Source organism: Trachurus japonicus, chromosome 24 (assembly GCF_045865225.1).
Source record: "Trachurus japonicus isolate A0001 chromosome 24, Traja_1.0".
Taxonomy (NCBI): Eukaryota; Metazoa; Chordata; class Actinopteri; order Carangiformes; family Carangidae; genus Trachurus; species Trachurus japonicus.
This window is the reverse complement of record NC_140930.1, coordinates 3,630,956-3,656,139: the sequence shown is the minus strand read 5'-3', so window position 1 is coordinate 3,656,139 and position 25,184 is coordinate 3,630,956. Positions and strand designations below refer to the sequence as shown.

The window sequence follows — 25,184 nt, the reverse complement described above, 5'->3', positions numbered from 1 at the left end:
TGATGTTGAACACAACCCCAGTCAACGTTCACTCCAATATCTGAGGAACTTCCCTCAGGGCGCCTTCACAAGAGCAGGACGGAGACGGACACGGACGCAGACGGACGACAACATGACAAGTCGACGCCTGCGGACTCGAGTGTCGCCGGCGAGAGGCACAAACACAGAGCTGAGACCTAAATTAGATTTGTATTCAGCTGCTCTCCGTCTGCACAGCCTCAACGAGTCCCACTGGAGATCAGTGTGGACGAGCCGAGGGTGAAAACACACACGATGCAGAAACGTCTCCTGAACCTGCAGCCAAACACTCAGAGGTCACAGGACTGAAACCAAAACCTCCACACTCACACTCAGACTCACTGACACTGTTCTCATCCCAGCGACACGTTTCACCAAACAGGAAGTGTCACGTTCAGACACACACAGCTCAGTGGATCCGTCCAGTTTCCAGACACACAGCTCAGATGTTATCGCCGCGTCACAGAGGTCTGGCTTCGTTCTCACGCCGGACACATTTTCTTGAATCAAACATGACAAACACTGAGTTAAAGCAGTACTTAAGAACTTTCAATTTTGGTTTAGTTTGGCGGCGCCAGTGGCCCAAAGCGGTAGTGTTTTGCCTGAAGGAAGACTCCATCTCCCATGAGCACCAGCACGTAGCGCCGTAAACATCCTCTGATCTCCCGGTGCATGGAAATTAACAGAAGACGTCCAAACTAAGTTTCTGTTACCAGCGGATCATTTCACAGTAAACACACACACACAATCCAACGGAAAGGTGCTGCATTGCTGCTCCCTGAAAGTGAAACTTAAGTGAGAGCCGGTGTCCCACCATGCTCCTCAAAGCTGCTTAGTGCCAGTGAAGGCGATACAGACCATAATGATACAGACCCCCTCAGGCCATGACAGAGGTGTCATTTAACATGTTATAAGTCGATGTACCATCACAAAAGTTATGAAAATATTATATGAAGGTTGAAAAGTTCCTTAATGTTGGTTTAACAACTTGTTCTTCTGCTCACATGAACGAAGCTGAACGTTCAGACCGTCTCTGACTCTGGTCTTCTTCCTCTGTGAACAGCTGCAGGACCAGGGGATGGTGACGGGCCGGGTGGAGACGGGGAACTACTTCTGCGTGCACCTGGACGGCTCGGACCTGGTGGAGACGCTCACCTGCCTGTCGCTGAAGCCGATCCCCGTCTCCAACTACCTGACGCTGTACGGGAAGCCGCAGCAGCTGCTGGGCCAGCTGTCCACCCGCTACCACCAGGGCCTGGTCCACGACCTGTACAGGTGGGAGGACAAGACCATACACCTGGTTATAGAGCACAATATTATTATTATGATTTATTATGATTTATTTAACCAGGTTTGTCCCATTGAGATTAAAGAGACCTGGCCAAGAATGGCAGCACATATAGTTAAAAACAAACAGTTTCAACACATGGTCACATTAAACACAGACATAAAAGATACAAATAACTATAGAATTTACAAAATTGGTTAAAAATCTAAACATTTGCACTCAAATAAAATGTTTGCACTCATAATGGGATGTATCATGGACTTAAATACATTCAGAGATATGAGATTATGGAGAACGGAGACTCTCTGCTCTGTTATTCAAGATTAAAAGAGATGATAAATAAGATGGAGTCATCTCAATAACAGCCTTGTAAATCAAGACATACCACTGGCTGAGCCGGCGCACACACACAGGAACACACACAGACTTTAAAAAGGGGGAAATGTACATCTTGATCTGTTTTGTTTGTTTTGCACATAAAAAGTCAGTAATACAATATTGGACAGAGCAGACATGCAAGGACGTCCAAAAACCCCTCAAGGGGACTGACAGGACGACTTCCCTATATAAGCATTAAGATGGACATTTACATTCACACACACAGACATCAAGCAGTTACATCAAACTTCATAGTAATGTCATGTTTTCCATCAAGGCAAAAGATTACACACTCACTTTTCATACAGAATCTTTCTCCACCAAGTCGTTGCAATCAATCGTTATTTCTTGGCTACATTTCTCAACATTACTGTGAAATTGAGTTTTATTTCCTACCTATTTCTAGACATTATCACGTAATTAGCGGCCTGTAAATTAAAGGGTTACCATACTTTTCTATGAAAGTAACATTATGCAAATAGTTAAATTAATAGCTATGTATGGACAACATTTCACAGAGTTATAAAAAGTTTTTTTAGTGTAGATGACTGGCTCACCTACCTTACTGCAGTTGGTGGCGTTTTGCAGACAGAGAAATCTACTCTGCTTCCTGTTATCAATAGGGATGATTAATAAATGATTACATGCATGAATACATCTAAATTACATCTGTTTATCCTGAGACACAGAATAAATCTCAAACTGCAGTGAGACGTGTTTCTTCATCAGAGGAGGAAAAAAAAAAGCAAAGTATTTTGGGAGGTAAACAAACTGAAATGAGCAGTTTGGTGAAACACCCAATGTCTGTTTTTAGTCTGTTGCTGCTTCACCAAATCACAGTTTTCTTGTCCGTTATTGTGTTTTTCTGTCCGCAGCAGCGTTATAATTAGATTTATGCAGCTTGTGTCTCTGATTGTGTGAGAACACACGTTGCTGGTGGTGAAGTTTTTTAAGTTTTTCATGAGCACAGCAGAAGTTGTGTTTCCATCCACTCGTTTTTATGAACTCTTATGGAAACAGTAAAATTCAATTCAATGGCATGAATATGGACAAAAAGTTTGTCCTGTCAATCTCATCGGACTTTCTCTTGATCAATAAAAGCCTTATGTAAGGGATAATGTATAGTTCGGAGGTTGTTATGGAGAAATAAACCCCGACAGGTTGTATGGTTTCATACAACCTGAAGGGGTTTATTTCTCCATAACAACCGACCAACTATACATTATCCCGCTTAGAACACGGCCTACAACTAAATCATTCAATAATGTAACACAAAATAATGATAAAAAGAGATTTTATTCATGTAAAATTAGACCGTTGCTCGGGACGCCGCTCTGACCAGCGCAGCACAGAAAAGAGAAACTATGCAGGATATTTACTTTATGTTTCATTTTTACCGTCATTAAATAGCTTCGGACTAATTGTGATGTTAGATAAACGACTTGTAACCTGTTACAGGGAGAGTGGAGGCTCCTTATTTCCACATCGTGGCTGAAAAGTAAACTTGCATCAGAACCTCTGACCGTGTCACAGCTCCTCTCCTCTCTGTAGCTCCGCGACACAAACGCACCCCATAATCTCTTGTTTATGACAGATAGGACTACACAAAATACACGTAACGTGTATGGTAATCCATCGATCCACTGATTGATTATCAAAGGCTTCAAATGCACGAACGGGAGGAGGCTCAGCAAAACAGCGGCCGTGACCGGACATGCAGAGTCGGCCGTTGCTATGGAGTCCCTAGCAACGGTCCGCTGTTATATCTATCGCTCTGGCTCAGCGGTGGTCTATCGAGAAATAAACACCGCAGAATATTGGTGATTGACCAATCAGAATCGAGTATTCAAGAGAGCCGTGTTCTAATATGGGATAAACACTGATGGAAACAGTTCTTTTCAGGATTAATGTGAATTGCGGTTTTACGTCAGTTTTGTTCAGTTCACTTGGCAGAAGAGCACTATAACTTGTGCAATATTAACCATTTAAAGGGACAACGAGGAGTTTTGGAAAAGCGAAGCGTTCTCACACTACATTTATGAGCCTCCGCGCACCGTGAAATTCTTTGACCGAATTTAAATGGGCCCATTAACAAGTGTGGGTAGCGGAGATTCATCCACATTAACGTGAGACTTTTTTATAACCGAATAGAAACTCCTCGTTGTCCCTTCAACACGTTGATACTTTAAGCTAGTGTTACTTGATCAGGGGCACACGGTGTAATTGCAAGGAGTATGGGTCATTTTATTGAGCGACCTTTAGACATTTTTTATTTTACTAAAATAGTGACTGGAGCCATCAATTTTGCTCAAACTGAATTACAATCTCCATTAATTCCTTAATTGGGCTTTTATTCTGTAATATCAATCAATCAATGCAATGTTCTGTGCACAGCAGCTTTTGAAAATAAACTTTTCAACTTACATTTGTTTAAAATGTTGTTTAAAAATTAGTTGTTTGTCCCACATTTCTGAAAAACAAAACGTTGAAATAGCAGGTTTACCTTCAGGATCGTTAATAAATATGTGATGGTGCAATTAAAAAGGCTTGTAAATTGGTTTAGGACTTTTTTGGGGCAAGGATCGGTTCACAGTTGCTTGAAAAAACTATGCAGGGGGTCCGGCGCCCCAGAAGAGACTGAGAGCCGCCGTTTTAAGCCGTCGTCAGATAAAGTGATTGACAAGTGGATGGAGACACAGTTGGAGAGTGAAGCTGTTTAATCAGAGGACACGAGGACGAGTGACCAGCTCAGATTTAGTCCTGAGCTTCCTTTGTCCTCATGTCCTCTGTGTGTTTGCTGCTCTGACTTCACTGTGTCAGAGTGTGTGTGTGTGTGTCAGAGTGTGTGTGTGTTAGTCAAACAGCAGGTGACCTGCTTCTGAGGTTTCAACACAAATGACCCCCAGACATGGACGTCTATTGTCCCCCCCCCCTCCCCTCCCCTCCTCCTCCGCCGCCTCCTAATCTGTTTATGCAGCTCCCCAATCTGTCTTTGTGGCCGGTTGCAGGACGAGACAAAGCCGGAGCGGCGGCCGAGTCCTCGCTGCGCTGACTCGTAAAGTCATTGTGGAGGCTGATGGAGCATCATGAGCCGTTAAAGTAATTGATTGACCGTGTGGCGGCTGCGGGGTTATTCAGCCGGGGCAGTTAGAGTGGTGGCCTCTCTCCCTGTGTGTGTGTGTGTGTGTGTGTGTGTGTGTGTGTGTGTGTGTGTTGCTTCAAGGCTGAGTTGTTGGTTAAAGGGTCAGTTCATCCACATCATTGAGATTTCCTCTCTGGGTGTGGGATCCTGCTGAGTGAGGAGACCGCAGGTTAAAGGGCCCCGACCGCGGCGGCAGCGAGGGAGGAAGTGGTCCGAGTTACAGAAGTAAAAGTAGGAGAAGGCAAAGAAAAAAGAAAAAAAAAGTGGGACGTGACAGACGATGGACACTGAACTACAGTCGGGGCCCCTGCAAATCTCCCACAGGGGTCACGAGCTGATTAATGTCAGAGGGACGGAGAGAAAACAAAGTCCAGCTGCTTTTATTTTGAAATACTGGCCTCAAAAAGTTGCACAAATGAAACCATGACAAAGAAATTACTAAAAGCCCCCCCAAAAACAAACAAAACAAAAGCTTTTTTTTTCTTTTTTATAGTTTTCATCAAACATTTAACTTAAAGGTATAATATGTAGAAATTCCCCCCATCTAGCGGTGCGGTTGCATATCTGAACGTATTCTTGATGTTGCATTCACATGAAATCGGGCAGACGTCAGACAGACAACAGGCGCTGCATGTAACAGGATAAACAAGCATCTATGTAAACAAGTGGTCCGCCAGCACGAGGCAAAACAATACAGGCCTGACAACATGTTGTCATGGTGATGTGGTATTGTTTTTTACCGTTTTTCTCTGGTGGAGTAAAGTGACATCCGGTTGGTTTGCCGACGGCCGTCTGCCTGACTGCACCTGAATGCAACACCAGTGCCTCCGTCCTTCCTCACACTACACAGTGGTGACAGCTTTAACAGGCCGAGCCCACAGCTCCGCTCAGTTTCCGTGGTTACCTACGGTCACGATGCAACATGGCCGCCTCGGTTCGGTGCGTCGCCCACTTATGTATTTGTAACGACTTGTAACAACTCATTCTAAGGAACCAGAAAGCTTTCATTTGTATGCGGCTGTGATTCCACTTCAGTGAAATACGGATTTATGAAAGACAGATTAGATTTTTGCTGATAAAAAGCCAAATAATTACATACTGGGGCTTTAATAAACTATAAAAAAAAAAAAAAACATGAGGCAAAGAAGGAAGTAAATGCACCCGTTATACAACTTCAGTCACTGCTCTGATGTTAAACACCTAAAAACTCAAGTTTACTCACATACACCTTTATAGATAGATAGATAGATAGATAGATAGATAGATAGATAGATAGATAGATAGATAGATAGATAGATAGATTTACTTTATTAATCCCGAAGGAAATTCAGGTGTGGTCAACTGCTCAGAAGAATCAGTCACACATACGATAAAAACAGATTATAAATATCTAAAAATAAATAACATCATCATCAACGTGTTCACCTCTGTGTGTGTGTGTGTGTGTGTGTGTGTGTCGTCCTCCTGCAGCTTCTTCAGTCAGAGCAGCTGTCTGGCCGTCTATCACGACCGCTTCTCGGACTTTGAGCAGGAGCTGCAGCAGATCACCGCCTCCTGGTCCAAGGTTTGTGTCTGTGTTTGTGTGTTTTTCACTTTCACCCAAACATCAAAACCAGATTTTCACAAACTGTGCACAAGGAGGTGATGATACCGGACACTGTGTGTGTTTCTGTGTGTGTTTGGTTCAGGCCGGAGCGCGGCGACGCCAGCAGCAGCAGCAGCAGCAGCAGGATGAGAAGGCGGCGGCGGCGCTAGAGGACGGAGAGGACACGCTGGACGCTGAGACGGCGGCGGTTGTGAGGAGCAGCGCTGTGAAGTTCCTGAGCTACAACAGGAACCTGCTGCCCATGTTCGCCAGCCCAGGTCAGCTGAGTTAACAACCAGCTCACACCTGTTCACTCTGCTCAGTAAACTGTTCAACACAAACAACTCGGCCCTGTCTCCAATCGCTGCTGATTCCACGTCCGCTCCAAACATGAACTATGCAGGATTTTCACCTTAAAGCAGAAGTAAGCGATCCGGTCGTTTTGGCTAATGCTGCGTTCCAGGCAGGCTTTCGAAACCGTAAGTTACAGCTTCAAGTCACAACTTACGACTTTGTAGCGTTCCAGGCAACCCACTCGTGTTTTTCCGACCTGTTTTACCTGTGAAAGTCACTATAACGGCCACTCGTAACTTCTGACCCGTGAACTCGTACCAGATCGAACTAGTACGACTTCACAGGTCGGAAAAACACGAGTTACGAGTTGCCTTGAACGCACCATAACCGCCCTCGTCCCTACGTCACCACATTCAGGCGCATCCCTTGGCTGCACACACAGCCCTGCATGCCGTCCTCTCTCTTCATTGGATAAAAATTGTAGGATACAAGGAAAGTTTTCTCCTCGGCTCAGAGCAGAGCAGAGTGACTGACAGACCCGTGTTTCAGACCAAACACTCTATGCAAGTGATTGCTGTCGGAAGATACAACTATTTGTGTGGTGGCCTGGGAAAACCCTTCACATGGTGGGATTTTGACATTTTCATTTTTTGATATTTCCATAAACTAGAAGTTTTCAGCCATTCATAACTGTTTGAATAACTGAGATAGCCCTCTCAGATCAAAAGTTATGGGCATTTTAATCTATTATGACCAACAAACTGAAAAGTGAGAAAAATGGCTTTAACTAGAACGTTGCTGTTTTAACCCTCTAAAGACGAGTGTTTTACAAAACATTAAACAGCTTCTGAACCGTTTATGATAGAGATTAGCTGTAAACTGTATCTGAATCGTGTGATTTTCTGCTTTCCGAGGGTCCCTGAATGGTGCCTCTGTGACAAGAAGGGGCCGTATAGGGTGCGTGTAATCACGTGGTACGGGAACAGATGCTAACCTAGCATAGCATCGATGCTAATCCGAACGTAGCATCGGCGCTAAACCGAACTTATCATCGGCACTTGCACAAGTTTTACAAAACATCAACAACAAAAATAAAACCTCCCGAACCGTTTATGATGAAGACGAGCTGTAAAAAAGCATCTGAATCGCGGGATTCTCTGCTTTCCGAGGGTCCTTGAATGTTACCTCAACAATAACAACGGACGTCCTCTCCTCTAGCGCTGCTGCTGCGGCTCAGCTGTGCTGCGGCTCAGCTGGAAACGAAACGCTCTACTCGCCATAAAAACATAAAAATAAGTACTTTCTGTTTTGTTTTCTTAAAATATTTATTCACCACGATGTAGTAGGGAGTTCAAAGTACCAGAATCACACAAAATATCAAAATCGTGGAAATAGTACTTTTTCACCTATTTTGGCTATTTGTCACAATCGAACGTCCGCGACATCCGACGGGTTTTCCCAGGCCGCCACACATTTAAGACTTATATTAACACAAAAATATCGCTTACTTCTGCTTTAACTCTACTCTATTTGTACCTTAAAGGGACATTTGTGTAACTTCTCCTGTTATCTATTCACGAAAATCGATTATTTGGTTCTTCAGTCTGTTTTTCATTAACCAGTAATCCCCCCCATCAACAAACTGAAGTGTTCCTTTCAGCTCTGAATGAGCCGTTCATATCATTCATATCTCCATGGAGCGGGTAAGCTCGGTGCTGCTGCCATGTGGTGTCGCCATGTTTTTACGTTCAGTGGCAGCGTGACGGTAGGAAACCACGGAAACTCAGCGGAGACACCGGAGCTGTCGGCTCAGGTGGAGGTGGCGTCTGTGAAAAGTCACCGCGGTAACGCAGTGAGGAGGAATGGAGCGTTACACTGATGCTGCATTCACCTGCAGTCGGGCAGACGGCCGTCACTAACAAACCAGATGTCATTTTAGTCACAGAAGTCCAGAGAAAGACGGTAAAACGATACCACATCGCTTGTTTATGCCGTTACGTGCAGCGGCTGTCGTCCGTCTGCCGTCTGCCCAATTTCACGTGAATGCAGCATGAAAAATACAATTGAGTTGCTTGTGATATACAACCGCAACGCTAGATGGGAGGAATTCCTACACAATGTCCCTTTAATGAAGCAGCTCCAGAGTCCTAGTTCTGGTTAAACCACTGACTAGTAACTAGTTCCATGGAGAATGGAGCGTCTCTTGGCTGAAAACCAACCTTGTAAGATCAGAGCCTCCGACCCGGTGTCCCAGCTCTCGTCTCCATGGCGACACCGCCACACAAACGTAACGCGCTAACCCGTAACCCGTAATCTCTTGTTGATGACAGATAAGACTACACAGATTTCATTCAGACAGGTTTCATTGTTTATGCAAAATTATGTTTCACGTGTCACAAAATACAGATTAGAGTTAATTTAGTATTTTTTTAATAAGTGAATAAATAAAAGACAATAAATAAGTGTGTCAAAAAGGTTTAAATTGATTAAAAACATGTCACAGTAAAATTTTACTTTTTTAGTCCTCATAAAATGACCTCATATCAAGGTGTTAAGATGACTAGATGGATAGATAGATAGATAGATAGATAGATAGATAGATAGATAGATAGATAGATAGATAGATAGATAGATAGATAGATAGATAGATAGATAATAAAGTATTATATCCATCTTAACACCTTGATGTGAGGTCATGGAGGCAGGAAGTTTGGTTGTTCTTCTTGCGTTTATTTATTTCTGTTCCTCATCAGCAGTGGACACATCTTATTTTTTTTGTTTTACTTTTATAGTTTTGACAACGTCTTATTATGATTTCATGACGTTGTCGACGGCGATAAAGACGGGAAATGAATAAAACACCGTCAGCAGGTGGCGCTGTGCTTGGTCTGACCAACATCCTCAGGTGATGAGGACATGCGTCGCCGTGGGGACGTGGTCTCTCTCTCTCTCTCTCTCTTCTACCTGAACCTTCAGCTAACCTGTAGGCGGTTGAGTTGCATTGTGGGTAACGTAGGCAGTGCAGATTTTAGAACGAGTCGATCGTTGTGTTCATTTTGATTCTTGTTGTAAACCGTAGCATTCGGTTATTTGTCACAATCAAATATTTTTTTACATTCATAAATTCTTTAAATTTGTTCTTTCACATTGAAAATTTTCCTCATTTGAGCCCCTCCCTCCCCTTCTTTTCCCTCTTCATCCCGACTCAGCTTGTACAAGCATTTAAATCACATTAAAACATCAAATTAATTCTTCTTTTTTTTGTTTATTAACCATTAAAGATCTGGTTTATTGATGTTAATCTGAGTTTGGAAAGTTTCTTCATACAAAAGAGTTTGTTTTTGTTGTTTTTTTCTTCTCTTTTCTGGCGCGTGTTGTTTTTATTTCCACCTCCAACAATGTGCCAACTGTAACGGAGTCTGACCTCTCCCCTCGGTGACTCTGCAGCACCGTGACCAATCACACGGCCCGCAGAGCTGCAGGAGATGAAAGTGGATGTGTGGCTTTTTGGAGGAGGAGAGGGAGAAGGGGAGGGGGGAGAGAGGGGAGAGAGGGGGAAGGGTGTCACTCTACAGCTGTATGCTAATGAGGCTGAACTGAAGTCTGTCGGGAAAATAACCGCACACACTCACACAACCAACATATGTCCTGCAAACAACCCGCAGGCTGAAAACACACTCACACACACTAACACACTCACATTTCACTGGTGTCGAGTTGTTCATGGATCCGTCCCCAAAAATCTGCATGAAGACGCTTTTTATAAACCTGCTGTAATGTGTCTGACTGAGTCCATCAGGATGTATAATGAGATTGTTTTATATCTATAGTAGAAACATCTCACTATAATGTTCTTTTTATTCTCTTATCGCTGCTTTGTGGTGCTGAGAATTATAATTTTACAAAACTACGCTCATTTTATATTTTACACCACAGTTCTGTGATACTATGTCATGTTTAATATTCTCCATTTTCAGTTTATAGTGTTCTTTATGATATTTAATGATGGTTCTTTTAATCCCCTGTGCAGTATTTATCACACTAATAGTTATATTACACTACATTTTAAAAGCCCCGTCTGCAGGAACCTGTGAGATTTGGATTTTTTAAATATTTTTAAAAACATCTTTTCATAAAGTAACCACTCCTGTTATGAGTTATGAGTGATTTTCTATCAATAAATAGATACAGAAATGTTTAGTTTCCTGGACAACAAGACACAGAGAGGAAGTGGCTGCACAAAAAAAATCCTTTGAGGAAAATATTTTTAAACAAGTTAATTTTTGTTTTGTTAATTAAAAGACTTCAGAGGAGATTTTAAGACAAAAGGAAACGGAGGAAATCTAAATTTAGAACATGAAGCTGTGAATCAACATGTCAGTAACACGGAGGTGATGACTGGTGAGAGCACAGGGATGATTATTGATCATTGATCAGCTCAGTTCAAACTGAAGCTGCAGCTCCACAGTCTCATCAACCTGCTGCTGACTTCCCGTCATGCCTCACGGTGGGACCGGCCGAACGGGTCAGATCGAGACGTGCAGGAATTGGGTTTGATGCTTTTCTTTCTTTTCTTTTTCTTTTTTTTTTTTTTTTTTTATCCCGGAGCTAATCTCGGTTTGGCCCATTTGAGGGACAGAGCGAGCGCACTGATTACGCACAGCACGCGCCGATGGTATCTAGGGGCCAGATTGCTTCTGGGGGCCCCCACCACCTCCTCCTCCTCCTCCTCCTCCACCACTACGAGCCTACTCCCCTTTTTTTTTTTTTCTCTCAACTGTGCAATTTCCTTTTCAATCACGGCGGGTCTACAGCTTGTTGCCATTGTGATGCAAAGCAGGAAACCCTCCTCGCGCCATTAATTATGTATGCGTAAAATGACGGATTCATATGTCCGGAGTTAACTGTCACGCCAGCAGCGCACATGCTGCTACTGCAGGGCCGCGGTGCGTTCAAGGCCCTGTGTGCTTTTTTGTTTTACTCTTTTAGTTTTATTTTATTGGTCTGGTTTCCTCTAACCCTATAGCATGTGCGTCTGTTTGGAGGATTTTTGTGAATGTTTTAGGCAGGGCCGTTGTAAAGGGGGGAAAGGTGATGATAACTCTAGGGGCCCACAAAAAAAACCCAGTAGTCTAATCTTTGAAAACTGAATTATTCTGCATAAGACCCCGACTAATACTCATAGTACTGCTGCATTACCATCAAAACAAAGTATAGCTAAATCAAAAACGATAATACATATGAAGAGTTCATTTGCAAAAGCAGATAACTTCAATTTTTTTTCTCAATTACTATTTACACCAGGTGATATCAGTCAAACCAAAGTTGAGTGGCTTTGACCGAGGAGATGAGACGTAACAACACAGATGTAGCTCAAAAAAATAAAGCTTTATTGACAACAACACAAAGAATAATTCAAAAGCATCATCAGCTCATTTTTTTTCAAAATGGCATTTATCTGCTTTTGCAAATGAACTCTTCATATGTAGTTTAAGAAAAAAAGTGGAAAAGTCCGGGGGCAGGGGCCCACTTTAGTACTCTCTAAGGGGCCCCAGAATTCCTAGCAACGGCCCTGAGTCTGAGTTCAATGTTCACTTTTTATTTCTGAATCTTTATTTATATATATATATATTTTTTTTTTTAATGCTTCTGTTCTGACCTTTTCTCCGGTTTCTATTCCTTCTCCTTCTCCTCCCTTTCTGTTATTTAACGTGGTGTCGTTACTTTGGACAAACCCGAGAACCCCCCCTCCCCCCCAAACACACACACACTCCAACACACACTCCAACACACACACAACCACCACATAAAGCCGATCGAGGCACGTGTAGATTTCTATACAAACTCATCAGACCGTAAAAGCAGGAGGCTCCTGGCGTGTGCCCGGGTCGAGACGGAGAGGAGGAGGAGGAGGAGAGAGAGAGAGAGAGAGAGAGAGAGTGGAGTGTGTGTGAGGGAGGGGGGTGAATACAATAAAACCCTCAGGTACATCTGCTTTGCAATCTGCAAATCCTCCCTCCCTCCCTCTCCTCCTCCTCCACCAGCCTCTCCATCCATCCATCCATCCATCCATCCTCCCACACCCACCCACTCCCCAAATCCACAGGGGACCTCCTCGGCTGCTTCTGATTGGTCGGGGGATGAGGCAACGAAAAAGGGGGCACGGGAACAATGTCATCATGTCGCCTTAAAAAGAAAAGAGTGCAGCTATGTTGTGGTGAAAGCACCTCGGGAGGAGGAGAACACAGGATCAATAGCAAGAAGAAGCAGGAGGAGGAAACAAACAAAAAGAAAAAAGAGAAAAGGAAAAGGAAAAGGACGCATCAGATGTTTTTTGTGGACGCGAGCGGCTGAAAGTGGATTTGTTGGATTTGTTCTCCAGCAGCAGCAGCAGCTCCGTCCTCATCCTCATCCTCATCCTCAGTGCCTTCAGCTCCAGCTCCAACAACAACATGCCGAGAGGATTTCTGGTGAAGCGGAACAAGAAAACCAACCCGGTGTCTTACCGGGTTCGGTGTGAGGAGGAGGAAGCGGAGCAAACGGCTGCTGAAGCTCCGTCGCTGCCTCTTCTTCCTCCTCTTCTTCCCTCTCTTCCTCCTCCTCTCTCCTCCTCCTCCATCCCAGCGCCGACGCCCAGCTGCGGGTTGCTGCTGGCGGCCACAGCGGCTACAGCTCCGGAGCAGCAGCAGGACGACGCCGTCAGATCCAGATCCAGACCGGTTCAGTTCGGGAACTACTACCAGGCGCTGTGCAGCCCCACGCGCCCCGTCAGCCACGAGGAGCAGCACGAGCGCTCCTCCGTGTACCTGGAGAGACGCTTCAACCTCGGGTCTCCGGTGTCCGCCGAGTCTTTCCCCACAGCGGCAGCAGCAACAGCCCTGGACCACCACCACCACCACCACCACCACCTCCTCTACGCCCCCGTGGACCTGAAGATCGCATCCAGCACCGGCAGCCGCACCGACACCACCAACAGCACCGGGACCGGGACCGGGACTCGGACCGGGACCCATAAGCGACCGGCCGCCGCAGACATGACGGAGCGCAAAGCCGCCAAACCTCCGTCCAAGAAAACCAAAGCGATCCGGAAACTGCACTTTGAGGATGATGTCACCACGTCTCCGGTGCTGGGGCTCAAGATCAAAGAGGCTCCGGCGGTGGACCAACAACAGAATAGAGACAACAACAACAACAACAACAACAACAGCAACAATGAGTTCGTGTGCCAGCTGTGTCGGGAAGCCTACGCGGACCCGTTCTCTCTGGCGCAGCACAAGTGCTCCAGGATCGTGCGCGTCGAGTACCGGTGTCCCGAGTGCGACAAGGTGTTCAGCTGCCCGGCCAACCTGGCGTCGCACCGCCGCTGGCACAAGCCGCGGCAGCAGCAGCAGCAGCAGCAGCAGCAGCAGCAGCAGCAACACCTACAGGAGAGTGATAATAATAATAATAATAATAATACTAAGGTGGAGGTGAAGGATTGTAGCAGCGACAGGGACAGGGACACACCCAGCCCCGGGTTGTCTGAGTCCGGCTCGGAGGAAGGAGGAGGAGGAGGAGGAGGAGGAGGAGGAGGTCTGTACGACTGTCTCCACTGTGGGAAGAAGTTTAAGCGTCAGGCCTATCTAAGGAAACATGTGGCGTCGCAGCACGGATCTCCCAAGCCGCAGCAGCAGAAGGAGCAGCAGAAAGAGGAAGAGGAGGAGGATGATGCGCCGCCGCTGCAGCCGCCGTCTTCAGTCTGCGATCAAAGCGCGGCCCCGCTGAACCTGAGCGCGTCCACAACGTCCACGTCGTGCCACCACCTGTGCCCGGTGTGCGGGGAGAGCTTCACCAGCAGAGGCAGCCAGGAGCGGCACATCCGCCTGCTGCACTCCTCGCAGGTCTACTCCTGCAAGTACTGCCCCGCCGTCTTCTACAGCTCGCCGGGCCTCACCAGACACATCAACAAGTGCCACCCGTCCGAGAACCGGCAGGTGATCCTGCTGCAGATGCCGCTGCGCCCCGCGTGCTGAGCCCAGCCCATCACATCCCATCCCATCTGGACTCTGAGAGGATTCAGAGTTACACTGCAACACGTTCCTGCTATAGTTTCACTGTGACTGACTTGACTTGACTTCAGTGTTGATGAGTGAGTTATTCACACACTGCAAAAACTCAAATATCTTACCGAGAATATTTGTCTGATTTCAAAATGTCATTTCTAGTCAAAACAGATCTCATTACACTCAAAATAAGACTCATCACATTTAAAAAGTAGCTTGTTTTTGACACTTTTTACTTCTTTCAAGCATATTTTTACTTGAAATAAGTAGAAAAAGTCTGATAGTGGAGCAAGTTTTTCATCCGATCCGGACTCTGTCTGTCCCACTCTGAGAGGATTCAGAGTTACACTGCAACATGTTCCTGCTATAGTTTCACTGTGACTGACTTGACTTGACTTCAGTGTTGATGAGTGAGTTTAGTTAATCACACACTGTAAAAACTCAAATATCTTACCAAGAATATTTGTCTTATTTTCTAGTCAAAATGTCATTTCTAGTCAAAGCAGATCTCATTACACTCAAAATCAGGGCCGTTGCTAGGAATTCTGGGCCCCCTGAAAGTATACTAAAGTGGGCCCCTGCCCCCTGACTTTTCCACTTTTTTTCATAGACTACGTATGTATTATTGTTTCTTATTTAGCCTACTTTGTTTTGATGCTAATGCAGCGTTACTACGAGCATTAGTCAGGGTCTTATGCAGAATAATTCAGTCATACAAAGATTAGACTACTGGGGTTTTGTGGGCCCTACTGGGCACTGGGCCCCTAGAATTATCATCACCTTTCTCCCCTATGCAACGGCCCTGCTCAAAATAAGACTCATCACATTTAAAAAGTAGCTTGTTTTTAGACACTTTTTTTTTACTTCTTTCAAGCATATTTTTACTTGAAATAAGTAGAAAAAGTCTGATAGTGGAGCAAGTTTTTCTTCCTTATTACAAGCACAAAAAACTTCCTTTCAATGGCAGATTTTTCTACTTATTGCAAGTGAAAATTTGTTTGAAACAAGTGAAAATGATCTAAAACAAGTAGATTTTTAGGTAATGAGTCTTATTTTAAGTGGAAAAAGATTCGTTTTAAATAGAAATGAGACATTTTGACAAGAAATAAGACAAATATTCTTGGAAAGATTTGGAGTTTTTGCAGTGCAAACATTTAAACTACTTTTCTTTCGTTCTTTTTTTTTACTCCCCACGGTCAAATGAAAGGTCACTGGGGCCTGATTTTTGGCAAGGAGGTTTATCTTTGGGTAAACTCTGGATGTCCCGAATTTCAGAATGAAAGTCCAATTTTTGGAGCCATAATGATTTTTTTTTTTTACCACATCCATGACCCTTCGCTGGACAAAAATGTCCAATGGGTTTTTTCAATGTAAAACTTTTAACTAACTAACAGATATCACCATGAAACTTCCCAAGTTTATCACTCACATTAAGACAAATATTTTTTGTATTACAAGTTTTGTCAAATTCTATGTTTAAATATGTAAATGAGGCAATATCTAATGAAATATGCACTAATTTCCAGAACTGAAATCTGAACAATGGATAAAGCAAAATCCCAAATTCTTGTTTTATTTTGTTGACATATTATATAGTCCGAAGTTTTCACCGAGGGGATTTTGGATCCCTTTTTTTTATGACTAGAATACTGTCACCAGCCAAAAACCCCATAGAGCCCCATAGAAATTTTGTGTTTTTGGAGCAAAAACAATTGGCCAGGAAGGGGTTAAAAATGTTGAAACCCATGTCAAAAGTGGTTTTCATGTTTAGTTAAGACCCAGCCCAATATGTAGCCTATCACAAATATTTTGGGAGTAACCGATATCTAAATTTTGTCCAGGGGTCATGGAAGTGGTACAAATTGAAGGATCATCCGATGGTTAAAGAATATTTGAACATCCTGAAGTTTAACTAATTTCTCAGCTGGAGTGTTTCCTTTGTGTTCCTGGGATGTTCATCCGATGAGGAAATAATAATGAAAAGAAGCACAAAATCAAAAGGAGGAAAAAAAAAAACTACAGGTGATTTTTTTGCAGTGTAACTTAACGATGTAACGACTCACATGCACCCATTACCGGTCAATCAAGCAGTGCCTTGCTCAAGAACACTTCAGCAGCTTCTGGGTGTGTGTGTGTACATGTATGTGAGTGTGTGTGTGTGTGTTTGAACCTATAATCCACCCCCCAACCCCCCTTTTAAAGGATCTCTGACATGTTCGGAAAAAAAAAAGCGTTTAGACTGTTGATTTATTTTTCTAGCATCTCTGCACAAGTGCTATTAGCTTCTAGACCTAAGAGAGAGGGGGACGACCTGTAGCCGGTAACACACACCTGAGTTCACCTGAACGCACCGGAGTTCAACCTGAACGCACCCGAGTTCAGGTGAGCAGACCCGAGTTCAGGTGAGCAGACCTTACTTATCTCGTCACTGATTAGCTTTAACCTATAATAGCTTGTGGATCCGTGGATCAGTAGCTGTCGCCTGAAAATAAAACAAAAACAGAGAGTGAAACCTTAGCGTAGCCGGTAAATGCCTTTTTGGATTATTAGAAACTCCTGCTGTAAAACTGCCTTAAACTCAACTGATCTGATTGTTTTTGATCTGTTTCTTGTTTTTTATTGATCACTTATTGTTATTATTGATCAATGGCTGGGTACGAGACGAAGCCTTCTTCTGTATTACCACTATACAGTATATCTGACTCGTTTTGTTTTCTTCTTCTATTTATTTATGTATTTATTAAATTATTTGTGTAAATTATTATTGCTCTGTGTTGTCGAGCCTGTGATCCGTCTGCTGTGTTTTTGTTTTTTTCCCACAATGTAGCCAAATTGTTTAATTTTTATGTTCTTTAACTTATTATATGGAAACAGTGTGAGGACGATGTGTTCAAGTGACATTATAGCAATCAATGCGTGTTTTGTTTTTTTCAAATCAGCCGCTCTTGAATAATACCTGAATGCAATCATGATTTTTTTATTTATTTATTTATATTTAATTTAATTTAATTTAATTTTTTTTTCATGTTGTCTTTTTTTTTTCCTTGTTACCGTTAGCTCTTATATACTGCTTTGGATGTTTCTGCAGTATTTTTGCTAAATGTCCAAAAAAAATAAAAACCAAACTAAGAAACAAGTTTGTTTTTGTGTCTTTGTGTCTGATTATAAAAAAAAAAAAAAAACTAATTCCCAGTGATGGTTAAACAAAGGTAAATGTGATCTGAAGAGCAGCCAGGGCCGTAACTTCACATTTATAAACACCGGGGGCCAACGCCCCTCCCACCCCGAACCACAACGTGGTTTTTAAAGCTTTATTCTGAAAGTCTAAATTTCCTCAAATATAAAATTGAGGTGTTGCTGCTTCAGAATTTCCACATTCTCGTGTTTGTTCAGTAAAGTAAAGAATCTGAATATTTCCTCCAACGTCACTGTCTTTGATCCTCAGGTCCGTAAAGTCCCAGAAACCGCGGTGTCCTGAACGCACCAGCAGCAGCAGCAGAGTGTGAAGGTATTTACACCAACGACTCTACGGCCCAGATGTTTCTGATATAAACTGAACCAGCAGCTCACATCTGTCTCCTCAACATTTGACGTCATGTCACCAAAACAGTTGTGACACAATAAAACGTGTTTATGATTAAAAATAGAAGCCGATAATGTGTTTTTATATCATGAAAAAGCCAAAACCAGAAAACCCTTTTCACCGTCATCAGAGTGTCACTACACAGAGACAGTACGAGGATCAGAGAACTTGTTCTGGCTTTAACTGCTACACAATGTGTGTGTGGCTGGTGTGTGTAACTGTGTATAACAGAGGTCAGAGGTCAGCTGCAGGTCAACACAACACACACAAAACATTTCTGCATCTGAAAGACATTCCTGAAGGTCCACTCCTCCTTCTCCTCCTCCTCCCCCTGCAAAGAAAATTAAAAAAGTTTTAGAATCTTTTAGATCTTTCAGATTTCAGTTTTTTTAATTAACACACAAAATATAAATGTGATACAAGACTGTTTTGTTGGGACATTATTTTTTTTTAAAAACATCCAATTTTAACGGACAAATTTTCATCTTTTACACAGTGATACAGTTTACAAAGAGAATGAGTCTTAAGCCTGCCACACACATAAAGATAATCGGGCTGATTTTTCCCCGATTTTCCCCCTTCCGACCACGGACAGACACCGCCCGATTATCTTAAGGTCTTAAGATTATCTTATAAGATTCTCTTGTAGTGTGTGGTGTGTTAAGAGTCAAAATTCCGCCGACAATCGGCTCGGAAAACGTTCGGCGCCGATAATCGTAAGTATTAAACATGTTCAATATTTACAATTATCGGGGCCGACTTCGGTGGCCGTTTCAATCAAAAGTCATCTTGTGTGTGGAGAGCCGGTGTTGTGCTGAGAAGCGCCTGCACCGAGCTCTGCTTGCTGCTCGCGGCAACAAGCCACTTCTCCACACAACACCGGCAACCTCACAGAGAGCCACGGTGCAGCCCTGGTGTTACATGAGGTTCACACAGACATTCACGCACACACGGGATATTTCCTGATAGCCGATAGCAAAGACAGTAGCGATCATAGCCGACAACAGCCGGCAATACGGCAGCCATGTTTAAACGATCATGTGACCGCCGCTCACAGCCGCTTGACTGCTCGGTGTCCGGAGCCACAGACACACACAGATGGGATCGTTGTAAAGGCTGAAGTGTCCCGCTTTCATTAAAAAAAAAATTACGTCGCTCTCATTGTCCATTCCGGAAATAGACCCGAAAGAGTAGCTACAACGACACCCTGGTATCGCTGCTGATGCCGGATTGTTTTCTGACCAGAGGGGTCAAGATTCTGAAAAATCTTAATGTGTGTGGTGTGCTGTGTTTGGAATATCGTAGCACACCACACACAATACGATCAAAACTGTTCAATCACAGATTTTTTATCTTCATGTGTGGGGTCTCTCACAGATAATAAATCGGTTGAGATTCATAAAATCTTTATGTGTGTGGCAGGCTTAAGTTTAATTATATTAACATACTGATAATAATAATTACTGGTACATCTAGAACAATATTAGATTCTAGTCACTCTGAGAATTTGCTTCATTTCTGTGTCTTTGGCTCCATGACAACAACTAAACACATTAAACAATATAACATATTTATCATATTGCTACATGGCTAACATTAGCATTAGCAGCTCTTTATTTAAAGGGATTCAACATTTTGGCAAATTGGCCCATTGCCATAATCCCTATAGTCTTAGCAGTAGGTTCGTTACCTTTAATTGTTGGTGCAAGCTGTTTTTAGAACAGCGGAGCAGAGCCGTGAGCGCTGCACATTTATAATTCATAGAAATACCATGAACCTCCTGAGCAGCTCACGTCTCTAATGCTAACAAAACCTACAACTGGCTTTAGGAGAACCACCAACAGTTTATCGTTGACGAGCAAACTTCATATTCTCTGAATTATAAACGTTTATTTTTCCACATCTAAAGTTTTCTAAATATCAAACATATTTAATTCCATCACAAAAGTCAATAAATCAGTTGGTTCACACTAAAAACTATTTATGAGCTAATTAAATCTGCATCACATGATTATTAAATGCACCAATTAATGATTCCATTTAATCATTTCGTGCTGAATAAATTAAATGTTTTAATGGATTCACAATAAGGATAGATGAAGTTTTTTTTTTTTGAGAAAAAGCTTTTGAATTATTAAATGGCTTTTTACATTTATTTATTCCATTTACCATCGTCTCACATCTCACTGTTTATTAGTCTGAAGCTGCAATATTGGTTTGGACTTGTCCCTGTTTGTCAATAGTTTTCCAAAACTGAATAATTCAAATGCAACTTTTTTTTTTTAATTAAAACATTCATAAATTAGTTAAAAATGAATCACATGAAACTCATCAGCAGATGTTGGAATTAACTTTTTTTTTAATATTCTGTCCATCACAGTTTAACTTTATTGTCCAGATGTAGAGTTCCATGGAAATCACATCCATACACAGTTTGTTGAATTGTTTTTATTTTTATTTTATTTTTTTATTGATTATTTCCCAACTGGACTGAAACCTTTTTGTCTCATCATATCACCACCCCACTCCTCTCTCTCTCTCCCTCTCCCCAGCACAAACACACATTCACACTGGCACTTTCTCCCCTCTGTAGCTTTTACCACACACACACACACACACACACTTAGGCGCACACACAAAGGCAGCCCATCAGTCTGTGTCTCTCTCCTCTGTGTGGCTCTGACAGGTGTAGGCCAGCTGGGGAGCAGACTGCAGATAAGAGCTGCAGATAACACACACACACACACACACACACACACACACACACACACACTTTCACTCTAAGAAACAAATAAAGCGGACGTGTTGTGAGGAGAAAGCAGCAGCAGCAGCAGCTGTCAGATCAGTAGAAGTTTAACCTGAACATGTTTCTGAGTCTTGAACACATGAACAGTTTGATTCTTCGTTGTGATTTAAAGTCAAACTAAAACATCAGAACAGACACGTCCCATGAATCCTCACACATTCCCACTCATTAACTAAAAGACGATGAAACCTTTATCATTTGTTTCTTAACATTCTTGGGTCTACAACACATTGATGTAATTTGATGTGCAGATGAGAGGGAACTAATCAGCTCTTTCTTAATAAAGATGGAAATAAAAGATAATTCATTCAGTTAAAGGTTTATTGTTGTTTAAATGACACATTTCTCAAAGAATCTGAAGAAAATTACACTTAATTACTGAGTTACTGGACAGAAAAAGCCATATCATATTATATAGTGCAATAAAAATCGGAGCATTTTGCCCCTAGAGTTTGAGACAGTGCAAGTACATTTTTCATCTACTTCAGTAAATCAGTAAATTTGCGTGTTTTTTTCTTGTTATTATTAAATTTTAAATTTTAAGTTCGGGTAGGGCTGCACGGTATATGCGGTATATGCGGTAGACGGAGGAAAATTTGGCCCACGGTAGAGATTTGTGCTCTACCGTCCTATCGTCGATGACGTCATCGCACCTGCCTCAGAGACAGCGGAGCAGCAGAGCTTGTTAAAAAAAGAAACGGTGCTGCTACGTCCGTGATTTGGACTCAGTTCGGCTGTAAAGCTTCAGTTGGTAAGTTGACGAAAGTGTAAGTAAAGTCCACCACTTTGTGAACCTCGTAGCTAGAGAGAAGACGTACTGTATCCATAGAAACCAGAGACTCCAAAACAGACTCACATCTCGTTCACCATGAAACACAGTCTTCTTGTGTGTGTGTCTCGGATTTTGAGTAGAAAGATATAATTTGCCAGATGTGTGGAGAGACAGTGACAGCAAATAAAGGTAACATGAGCAATTTATTTTACCATTTATGGCTTTGTTATTTGTGTTTGTTTGCACTATTTGCACCATAAAGTGCTTGTTTTAATTTTGAGTTTTGAGATCTTTCTGCACAATAAATGCTCTAGAAATTACAGTATTGCTTTTTTTTTTTTTTTTTTACCTTTGCTAAGGGACTACAAAACCCATTCAGAAACACGTCCATTATAATTTTTACACTTAAATTTATACCGCGATATACTGTTACCGTGAAAGGATTCAATTTATACCGTGATATGAATTTTAGGTACCACCCAGACCTAAGTTCGGGGTTAGTGAGCCTGTAAATTAGTTTTTCTGAATGAATAAAATGGTATTTAATGTTGCCGTTTTTTTCGGATGTTTCCCATTAACTGTGCTTCATGTTCCTGTGCAGAGGAAACACTGAGGTGTCGTCACATCACCGCTGTGACACCGAGGAGAAGGAAACCAGACTTCATGGTTCATGTGAAGCTGCAGCAGGTTGGTTCATGTGAAGCTGCAGCAGGTTGGTTCATGTGAAGCGGGTTTGGTTCTGATGACTCTCACTGTCGTTGTGTTTGTTTCCTGCTGCTGCTGCTGTTGTTGTTGCTTCTTCGTCACGTCACACGACTTGTTATCGGACATGAAAGCGACACGACGTGATTGAATTTGTCCGGTTTACTCAGACGTCCACTGCTCGCTAATGCTGTTAGGAAGGCACAGGGAGTAATGTTACACCCTGTGTGTGTTTGTGTTTACCTGCAGACTGTGCCCAGACATACAAAGGACAAACAACACCAACTGTCCTTTGTTTCTATTTAGATGAAAATGTGTCGTGTTGTTGCTCATGACTACAAATCCCATCAGCCCGGTCACTTCCATCCATCCATCCATCCATTCATCCACTATTCAACCCTTCTAACAATCCATCCATCAATTTATCCGTTCAGTCCATCCACTGTTTGGTTTGTACAACTGTTCGTCCATCCATCAATTCATTAAAGCCTTGGGCCATCGGTAATCAATACATCCATCAGCGTTTCATCAGTCACCAGTCCATCAATCCATTAATGCATCCACCCATCGCTAAGTCCGTCTATCATCACTTCATCTTTCCATCCATCATCCATCCAACAAATCATCAGTTCATCCATCCGACCAATAAACATCCATCAATCAACCAATCAACCAATTAAACAACCAATCAATCAATCTCATCCATCAACCCATGACCGCCCATCTCTTTATTCCTATCTCTATCAATGCTCATTCCCTTACCCAGCATCCATTTACCCAGTCACTCTCATATTCACCCAAACAATCATCAATTAGTTCATCACCCATCCATATATATGTCTTTCCAATATTAATAAATTAATTCATCTTGTCCACTGAGGACATATAAAGACGTTTGTCCAACACCTGTGGAGGAAACGTGTTGTTTTATTCATCTTCCAGGTGTTTAACTGATTCATAATCAATAAATAATAAAGATAATACAGATATTTTTGACTGAACAAACATCAAACTCCTTCTTCTCTGAAGTTCTTCTTTGTTTGATGGTGTGTAGGAGGGGAGTTACGTCACACCTCAGACTTTACTCTCACCTCTTGCATCACCTTGTATCTTTCCACCTCCTCCTGTGCCCTGCCTTCCATTACTCCCTCGCTCCCTCCCTCCCTCCTTCCCCCTCTCAGCTGCCGCCTCCCTGCACGCATCTCCTCTTATCTCCAACACACTCCAACAAAAGAGCAAACCAAAAAAAAACACACAAAAAGAAATAAAAAGCAGCAGCTCTCAGAGTAAACACGGCGGCGCTGCCTCGCTGCGTAGGGGCCGAGCTAAGTCAAACAAAAAACCTCGGGGGCATTTTTCCGGGCCGGCAGGTGTTGGTGTCAGAGGCAGGAGAGCGTGGAGTCGAGAGTCAACAAGTGGAGAGAGACAAACAGTGAGACGCTGACCGACCGACACACTCAGAGCACAGGGACACACTGTTTCTAAAGTGAAGATTAAACCCGGAGAGTGTTTGTTCAATAAATCAGAGTCACTCCATCTTCACTGTCGTCCTGGAGTCTCCACACAGAGCCGCAGAGTGGACGGCACGTTTTCACACTCAGACGGTTTCCATTCATTTAATCGAACCTGATGGAGGCTGTGTAACCAGGTGTAAGAAACACACAGTTAACTTAGTACAATGAAAGAAGAGAGACTGTTTACTTTATTTATCTTTATTTAGTTTGTATCGCCAAAGTGTTAGTTTTCCTACTGCATTTGAATGCACCGCTCAACTCGCATGGTTCCACGTGGGGTACCTAGTTCTCAGCAGCCAATCAGAGGCTACGCAGGCCGCGCTCAGCCTGTCGGCTCGGAGAGGAAGTGCAGTCGCGTTGCTCTTCCAGTCTTTCGGATCTCAGCCAGAAAAGCGAGAGGAGCTGCGTGCTAAGGAGAAGAGGAGAAGAGAAAAACAGGAGAAAAACCCTGAGTTTACCTGTGAAAAAGGAAAAAGAGAGTCGGAGCACTTACCCAGTGGAGGTCCGGAGCCAAGTGACTGAACGAAGGAGAGTTACGTCGGTAAGACGAGTCAATTATCCGATGAAAAAACCAGCTTGTTGACGCTTACCGTCGTCGTCCATGCTAATGCTAGCTCTGTGCTTAACAGGCTAACTGCTTGCCTTTCATCCGGAGAGCTGCTACGAGGTTCGGCATCGGCGTGCTCCACCTTGATACACAGAGCAACGGTGAGAAATGTGCTTTCTAGCTGCTCTGGTGCTATTTCCCTCTTGTTTTACCGTGTACTGAAAGAAAGCAGTGGTGATATTAAGGTTATAAGAGTAAATTGAAATGAATAATGGTGCAATAGTTCTGAACATATGCATATTGTGGTTGTTATTTTATCCTGATGTGAATACAATTAAAGGGGAAGTATTTTATTTTCCTTATGCCAATTTAAAGGGAGAAAAAAAGAGTAATTTGATATGTTGTGAATGTGATTAATGTAAAATAATATTTTATTTTGTATTATGCAATTTATTGAAAACATTTATGTTATTCCAACTGAGTTTAAAGTAACTAGAGGGTAATTTTTGGTGC

General features: G+C 42.8%; 2 protein-coding genes across 2 annotated transcripts in view; both read left to right on the top strand.

Annotated features, from left to right (window-relative positions):
- The window catches only part of cfap61 (cilia and flagella associated protein 61), a 64,569-nt gene extending 46,258 nt beyond the window's left edge, over positions 1–18,311 (top strand). The window contains exons 22-25 of the mRNA XM_085771680.1: positions 1,082–1,293; positions 6,297–6,390; positions 6,515–6,689; positions 18,193–18,311. Of these exons, the coding sequence (XP_085627806.1) occupies positions 1,082–1,293; positions 6,297–6,390; positions 6,515–6,689; positions 18,193–18,200 (489 nt within the window). The 3' untranslated portion in view covers positions 18,201–18,311. The remainder of the gene's footprint in view (positions 1–1,081; positions 1,294–6,296; positions 6,391–6,514; positions 6,690–18,192) is intronic.
- On the top strand, positions 13,158–14,781 carry insm1a (insulinoma-associated 1a). The gene is made up of 2 exons (XM_085770633.1): positions 13,158–13,231; positions 13,325–14,781. Exons 1-2 carry the CDS (start codon positions 13,158–13,160, stop codon positions 14,715–14,717), a joined length of 1,467 nt encoding a protein of 488 aa, XP_085626759.1. The 3' UTR covers positions 14,718–14,781.
- Positions 18,312–25,184: the final 6,873 nt, after the last annotated feature.